At 24.6% G+C, this 8623-nt stretch overlaps 1 protein-coding gene across 1 annotated transcript in view; it reads right to left on the minus strand.

Annotated features, from left to right (window-relative positions):
* The window catches only part of LOC111619536 (leucine-rich repeat protein soc-2 homolog), a 52412-nt gene extending 45464 nt beyond the window's left edge, over positions 1 to 6948 (minus strand). The window contains exon 1 of the mRNA XM_023361275.1: positions 6904 to 6948. Within this exon, the coding sequence (XP_023217043.1) occupies positions 6904 to 6933 (30 nt within the window). The 5' untranslated portion in view covers positions 6934 to 6948. The remainder of the gene's footprint in view (positions 1 to 6903) is intronic.
* Positions 6949 to 8623: the final 1675 nt, after the last annotated feature.

The following is an 8623-nucleotide window of genomic DNA, read 5'->3' on the forward strand; positions in this document are numbered from 1 at the left end:
GAATCACAAATGGAAAAAGTTTAAGCAATACTGTAGATAAACAGCCAATATAAGTAGTGCAAACTTATGCTTTGGATATTTATATGAAAATATTCATTTGTACTATTTTCAGAATCAATATTTTTTGAGGTATCCTGCATATTAATCAAAGAGCTTGCAGATTTTAAATTACTATATTTTTGTGCACATAATCCATATGAAAATTACTAGAACAAAATTAAACTCATTGCATAACAACACATTTTATTGTATACTCTGATCTGTGGGAGTGGTCAATGCTCTGTAAGAGTGCATTTTATATGATTATAACACTTACGTGTTGTGGCGTTACAGGAGTGGAGTCTTGGAGAATGAACTCGTCCAACTTTAGAAAATGAACTCATTTTCTAAAGTTGGACGAGTTCATTCTCCAAGACTCCACTCCTGTAATGCCACAACACGTAAGTGTTATAAGCATGTAATTGTATCTTATTAATACTTTTAACACTCTCAATAATATGTCTTACTAAATACATCTTTTCTGAATAAAAATACTACAAAATAATAAAATTTAAATATTTTAATAAAACATTAAAATATTTAAACTTTATTTTAAATTAATTATATTTAAATTTTCTTAATTAATTAAAATATAAGGAAAGGAGTCTCATTTTTCCAAGTATCATTTTTGTTTAAGAAAGAAATTCATCTTACATTTGAGCCTAAAATACAAAGTCTGTGAATCATTTGATATTAGTCATTGATGATGATAATTTAAACATTTGAGTTAATTAAATTAATTAGTAATCCTTTATATTATGTTTAAATTACACTAAAAAGTTAAATTTTGATAAAAAAAATTAAACAAGTTAATTATCAGGTGTTTTTACTGCAACAATCATTGATAAATTATGCTAATATTGTAATCATTTATTAATTTATATGATTATACTATATACATAAAATAACATTAGTAAAAAAAAATTATGGATTCATGTAAAAGAATAATGTATTAAAATGCTTTGACATTAAATCTTTGTGCTGTTATAATCAGAAAAACTATCGAAATATGAAATATTGATGTTTCAACAATTTTTACCTAGGGAAAAATAGTCATATCACTCATCCTCACTAGTGTTTATCAAATTCAAAAATATCTTAAAAAGTTAGAGAATCTTTGATTTTAACTATTTTAATAGTGTTTTTTGAATTATTAAAAACAATTATAAAAGATCACAATGTTTCTAACTAGTACTAATTTATATTTATGCAGTTAGTAAATTTAGATTCCATATTTTATATAAATGTAATGTTTAATAGTTTTTATAATTTCTCTTATTATATCAGTCAAAAATATTTCTTTCTATCATTGGAAAAATAAGAAAATCACCTTATGTTCATATAAATATGCTTCAAACTGTCTTTTTATCAGGCATATCAATATGAAACTTCTTTGATTACATGGAAACAATGTAAACTATAATTTTCATTTTTCATAGATAAATTAAGAGTCCACAAAATTACATTAAATAAATTATCATCTTTTAAAATTTAAATAGTATACTTAAAAATTAAATTTCATTAGAAAATAATGATTTTAAATAATATGTATATAAATTTATAACTTTAAAAAATTCAAATTATTATTAAATGATTCATAAACTGCATATCACATTTCTAATAATAGTCATGATATTAAATAAATTCTGCATAATTAAAATTTAATATTAAAAATATTTTTTTTTGAAACCTCGTTATGTCGATTTTTTATAATAAAGAATTAGAGAGAGAAATAGCTTCAAGAAAAAAAATGTGTTTAATTAATCAATTATTAATCAAACCCAATTTTCGAAGAGTCTTCTATTATGTATTATCAAAAACTTTAAAGACATACACTGGTTCGCTGAGTCAATTCTTGTTCAATGTCTTGGCTGGAGCTGTTTTCTGTACCTCTGCCACAACATTCAACTTGGCAGCAAGATGGACCACGCTAAAAAGGTATAAGGAAAAACGCCCTTCTGGGCTATCATAAAATGGACTAAATTGTACGTGTACTAGCAGAGAGCTCGCTCTCTTTTTTCTATTCTTTCTCTCTCTCTCTTTTTCTTTGAATAGTATCAAAAACCAATATATAAATAAATAATCTCTCAAAATTTAACTATGCATGCTTATTCTTGCTCTTCAGTATTGAATTAAAAAAAAGTAAACAAGGAAAAAAAAAGAACTTTTGTTATATGAATTTCTAAATCAACATAAGTTTTGCAAATAGATAAACCATTATAAAAAAATTTTTAAATGAATTATTTCAAGTTAATAGAAAAACTTTAAATTCACTGTTATAACTTCGACTTAACGAGGTTTCTCTGCTTTAAATTATTAATGTTAGAAAATAATTTAGTGACGGGAAGCAACTGAGCTCTCCGTTAGTGACACGCACAATGAAATCATTAACAAGTGATAATTCATGGCTATATTTGTACATATATACATTTGATATAATAAGCATTTTAATGATATTATATAAAACTATACATTCTAAATTATTATACTTGCTTTATTTCATATGAATATAAAGAGATAAGCAATCTAGATTAAGTGATTAAATAAATTACTGTATTTATTATTTCTTTAAAGTAAATTTTCATTTAAATTAAAATTGAAAATTATTATTTACTCCTTTCTAAACTGCATTTTTACAAAATACTCACTCAAAAACCTTTCAATGCAGTATATTCTAATGTTTTTGCTCATTTTAAATGATCTTCCTCAGGAAAAACATTCTAATAAGAAAAAATGGTTAAGCATTTGTTCTTATTAGAATGTTTTTCCTGAAGATGATCATTTAAAATGAACAAAAACAGAATAAAGTTATATATACTACTGCATTAAAAGGTTTTTAAGTTGAAAATTATATTATTTTTACAGATTTTTGCTGTTATTAAATATTAATTCATGTTTTACATATATATATATATATATTTAAAAAATCATTTTAAATTCCAAAAAGTTCCAAATAAACAAAAAAATTTACCTTCTAATAAATCTATTAAAATAGCATGTTTTCATTCACAATGCTCTTTTAATAGAATTATTAAAGTATTAATTCGCAGTTCTATCAATTTTAAGCTGAAAATTATAATTTCTTGAAAATATTTAAAAATAAATTAATACTAAACTTCTGAAAAGCAGCCATTTATTATTTTTATTTGAATTTTATTCAAGTTATGTATGAACTGCAAATCTACATATCTAAGAGATTATAAATGATTATGCATTATAAACAAGAAATTTTATATTTCATTAAATCAAAAGGCAGTATTTTTTTTGTTACAAGATTGATTTAAAAAAAAAAAACTTAAATTAATAATCTAATTATAATGAAGTCTAATTATTTTTATTCATAAAAATATATAAAGATATCTTTTGAAACAAAATAAAGACTTTCTAATAGATTCCTCAAATGTTGGGATTTTTATAAGGCATGTATAAAAAAACAAAAAAATATATGTAAACTCAAATAGCTCTATGATAGAAATGATTTTTTTTATCTTGGTACAAACAATATTTCTCTAATTAACAATGTTCAATGATTGTCAAATATAAACATCCATAATCCCAATGGCATTTAATTATTAATAGTAGCAGGAATATAGCTCAAACTAATCCGGCAATCATTTGGCTTCAGTACAATAATTTGTTTTTCTTAATTTTAAATAGAGAAAAATATATTAAAGAAAATGACAAAAACCAGAAAAGAAGTGTGTCTAAAAATAATAGTTCTAAACATAACATTTGAAAGTTTTTGGTTTAAAGCTAATATTTTCAAAAGGAAAAGGAAGATGCATTGTTGACAACATTACTAAGCTATAAATATAAATAGAATAACTGTTAAAATTTGAAATTACAATCGGTGAAAGAAACAATGAGTCATGGTAAACCATTAACGGATTATGAAAAAAGCTAAATTAATGATTTGCATAATGAAGGTTTGTCTATCAGATTTGTAGCATCTCAACTAAATCATTCTCAAACTTTTATATAACACTATACAAATTTAAAAGAAAACTGTGTGAAGAAAAAGTCAAAAGGACAACAAACTATGCCAGAAATCAAGATGAACACATCTTACAGGCAACTATCATTAAATTCAAACTTAAGTGTATCCAAATCAAATATAGGAAACTTTCTTCATACATCTAGGAACATTTTTAACAAGAAGTTACATAAACCTAAAATAACAACATAAAAAGAAAAGATTGAATTTGGCTTCAGAATGAATGTTCTGGACTGAGCAATAAAAGAAAATTGAATTTCACAGTGAATAAATTTAATCTAAACAATCCTGATGTTTGTTATTACTGGCATAATCTTAGAATAGAACCAGAGAGATTTTCAAAGCATCAATGTAGAAGAGATTCTTTAATGGTATGGACAGTATTTAGCTAGAATAGTATAATGCCTATAGCCTTTAATATATTTTTCAATCATTATATTATTATTAAAGAAATATTGTTTGTATCATCTTGATATAATAAACAGTTCTTAAAAAAATTACACTTAGTTCATATTTTTTTGACATACCTTAACAATAATCTTATAAATGAAAGGTTAAATGTAAAAGGTGTATGCAACAAAATTCAAATTTTCAATTAAGGTCAATTTTTGTATCTTCAGACCATTTATTGACAAGGGAAGATAGCACCCTTTCTGACATGCTGATGTCCCACTGAAGTGACAAAATGATAGTGCAACTTACACAAAAAAATATAATGAACTCTACAAAATGCTTAATTACATCCTGCAACAGAGGAGTTTCTTCTCAGTACTGTATAAATAAATATCAGGAAGCCCAGGAAGCAGATGTTCTATTTGATGTTCATTTTGCAAATCAATAATATGTACCATAGATCCCCTATAGTTTTGTAAAAAATAAAAATAATTAATTGCATTATAAATGTATGTATCAATACAAAAATGTGAACCTTAAAGTTTGCATACTTCTTTCACACTAAAAATATTTCCAAATAATGGTATGTGAATACTTATTAGAAAAATTTCAGGCATAAGAAGACCCTACAGACAAATTTTGGAACCTGTATCATTATTATTGGGCATGCTATACACCAGAACTCAATATTAAATTTCTCAAAACATGCTTTTGTTGCATATGCCCCTTTTACACTCAGCTCTTCAAATAAAATATATAACTTGGAAATATAAAAATAAAAACTAATCATATCATAAGTTTCATGAATAATCTTTTAGTATTTGAATTAGATGGCATAACTTTAGTAGAAAAAGAAAGAAAGAAAAAAAAAAGATTACCTCATTTCTTATATAATTTTTTCTTAAAATAGCTAATTTATATATACACACTATATTTACAGAAAACTATCTTATTTATCTTCCTTTATTGAAAATGTAGTTTGTCTTTAAAAATTATCCAAAGCATAATTAAAACATGTTATATAAATTAGATGAACTTAGAAATTATAAACTATTATTTGCTACAAATATCTGAAATCAATTATTTTGAAAACCTTAAGCAAAATATATCATCATTAATCTTCAACCCAACATCACTTACTCACTTTAAGAAAAACCCTATTTTATAGAAGCTCTTTTACTTTTTTTAATGTATTAAACATTTTTAAAACTTTCTCAGCTCATCATCCAACACAACTAAAATTTGTTAAAACAAGAATTTCTGTCATAAGACCTCTATAAAATAGTAATGGTTTTTCTTAAAGTGCTGAAGCAAAATTTAGATGCTGTAAAGTTATATAAATACTGTACTTTTGTTCACAAACAAGTTAATTTCTGATAGCTGAAATATGCATTGAAATTTCTTGTAAATGATTAAATTACACTAATAAGCAAGCATTCTTTTTAGAATTATGATATTCTCTAAGAATAAAAAAATCATTGCATGATAAAATAAATAAGATTATTCTTATAAAAAGTGAAATTCTAATGTAACAAGAATAAAAACAAAACCAAGAAATCAAATATACTTTTATTAACGTATTCAATATCTAGATTAGATGTATGATAAGAAGCTTAAAAGAGGTATCAGAAAGCTATCCATATATGATAGATGTAAACTATAGTCCTTTAAATCATTTAATAAGGAATAAACTTGTTTGGAATGAATAATATACCAATAGAATGTAAAGATCTAAGAATGATCAGGTGAATTATGCAGTTTAATCATTTCTTAAAACATACATAATTAATAAGAATTATTATTCAAAAGATTATTATTGGATAATGTTTACAGAGTTTTTTTAAAAATTTAAATATATTCAAAATTATGCGATATGCTTCTTGTCTAGTCTTGTGTACAAATATACGAGTGCTAAGACGGCTTTTCTTTTTCACTAGACTTATTACACCATCAATGAAACAGAAAACAAACTTTAGAAAGACTTTTTATTTATTTGAGAATGCATTTCGGATAATTATATCCCTTTTCAACACTTGTGTTACAAATGGACTATGAGAAATGCAGGAGTTGTGACATTAGAAAAAACATGGATGGTGATTATTGCTTAATAGGTATAAGAGCAAACATGACGGCCTGGTACAGTACATAGTGTTGGAAAAAACATCCCAGTAAGCATGACACAATGTTGAGTTAACAGAAACAGAAAGGAGAGAACAGAAAGTTTCTAAAGTTTGTTTTCCGTTTCATTGATGGTGTAATAAGTCTAGTGAAAAAGAAAAGCCGTCTTAGCGCTCGTATATTTGTATTCAAAATTATGTTATTCTTTAATAGTGTGTAATTTAAAAACAACTGAGAACTTTTTATTTCCATGTTTTTGTTTGATGATAAACTAGTTTAACATTGCTTAATATTCACATTTCAAAATTTTAACTAAGTGAACTAATTCTTATATATTTGAAGGTATAAAATAATCTTACCTTCATAATTTTGAGATATTTTGATTTCATATCTTGATAAAATCTATAAATACAATTATATATTACCATATGAAATTGTATTATTGTGAATATATACTTATCAGAAAATAATTGATTTATATGTATTATCAAACTTTGAGATCAAAATATGCCAAAATCATAGAAATGAAGGTAGTAATATGTTATTTTTATTATTAAATTTTATTGTAGAAGGTATGGCAACCTGTCAAAGGTCCCCAAAAGTGACTGAAAAACGTATGCTTTTTCTAATAAATGTACCCACTGGAATAAGTATGGGAGGTGTTTATAAGTTATTAAATAGAATTTATTTCTCAAACTTAAATATAAAACAAAATAATCCAAATACTCTTAAGAAAATNTAACTGAAATTCCAAACAGAATGTTCTATATGGAATTTAGAAAACACATTTTATTGTAGAAGGTATGGCAACCTGTCAAAGGTCCCCAAAAGTGACTGAAAAACGTATGCTTTTTCTAATAAATGTACCCGCTGGAATAAGTATGGGAGGTGTTTATAAGTTATTAAATAGAATTTATTTCTCAAACTTAAATATAAAACAAAATAATCCAAATACTCTTAAGAAAATAAAGAATTCATTTGAAAATTTTATTAAATGATTAAAATCATCAATTACTTCAGTTTCAAAAACAATAAGATCAATTCAATTTAGTTACCAAAACAATGTTTTGATACCAACAATTTATAACTGATTTAGTTCTAACAAGATAAATGATGATTCAGACCCAAACATCATTATGTCTAAATTAAGTACTTATAACAGCCATAATAATATAATGTAGAAAAACTAGAAAATCTTAAATCTCGTTTTGAAATTTTGTCAAATTTACTCTGTAAATACAAAATATTCATAATGACGTTTAAATATTCATAAATGATGTTGGAAAATGTAATAAAGTTTTTGATCAAAATGAATGATGATGCAAAACCAATTTGGTAAGTTTATACTCACTCAAGCGACACACAGCTTAATCTTTATCCAATGGAGGGCACCCCAATTTTGGTTAGATTGTTGGCCACTATGTCATACAGTATTTGTATTTTTAATCTCATATTCTTGTATACCAGATACAGCGTATTGATAGTTGTAATGTCAAATTTCAATGAGTCACAAACTGACTCACCAGTGAAAATGTTGGGAGTCAAAGTTGTGGAAATATTAAGTTTGATGATTAAAAATGAGAGTAAACGAAAGCTCTGTATTTTGTCATTACTGGCCATAAGCAATAAATAAAAATCATTAAAAGAAAGATAACAATTTACAGTTAGTAGAAACATCAGATCATATTCTTATTTTTTAAAATTTATGCACATTATTGATGTGAGAATAATGAAATCATGATTATAATCATAGAAATAGCATAAATAAGTCAAAATTGCAAATAATACAATTTCATCTACTATATGAAGTATATTTGATTTTTAAAAGTTTCATCGTCAATATAATCAAAAACTTATAGTCAAATACAATTATTTCTTTTCACTTTGTCTAATATACAGGCTTCCCTCATTTTATGTTGGTGATGTTTTCCTGTTGAAGGTGATAAATAAAATCAGGAAAAAAATAACTTATTTATTTATAGCCAAAATCCATAATACAATTTTTATATATTCCCCTCATACAGTAGAGCTGCTGGACACAACTTTAGTTCTGTGATGTTGAGTTGTCTATTAATTAAT

The sequence above is a fragment of the Centruroides sculpturatus genome, unplaced genomic scaffold, assembly GCF_000671375.1.
Source record: "Centruroides sculpturatus isolate CEXI.00-Female unplaced genomic scaffold, Cexi_2.0 scaffold179, whole genome shotgun sequence".
Lineage (NCBI taxonomy): Eukaryota > Metazoa > Arthropoda > Arachnida > Scorpiones > Buthidae > Centruroides > Centruroides sculpturatus.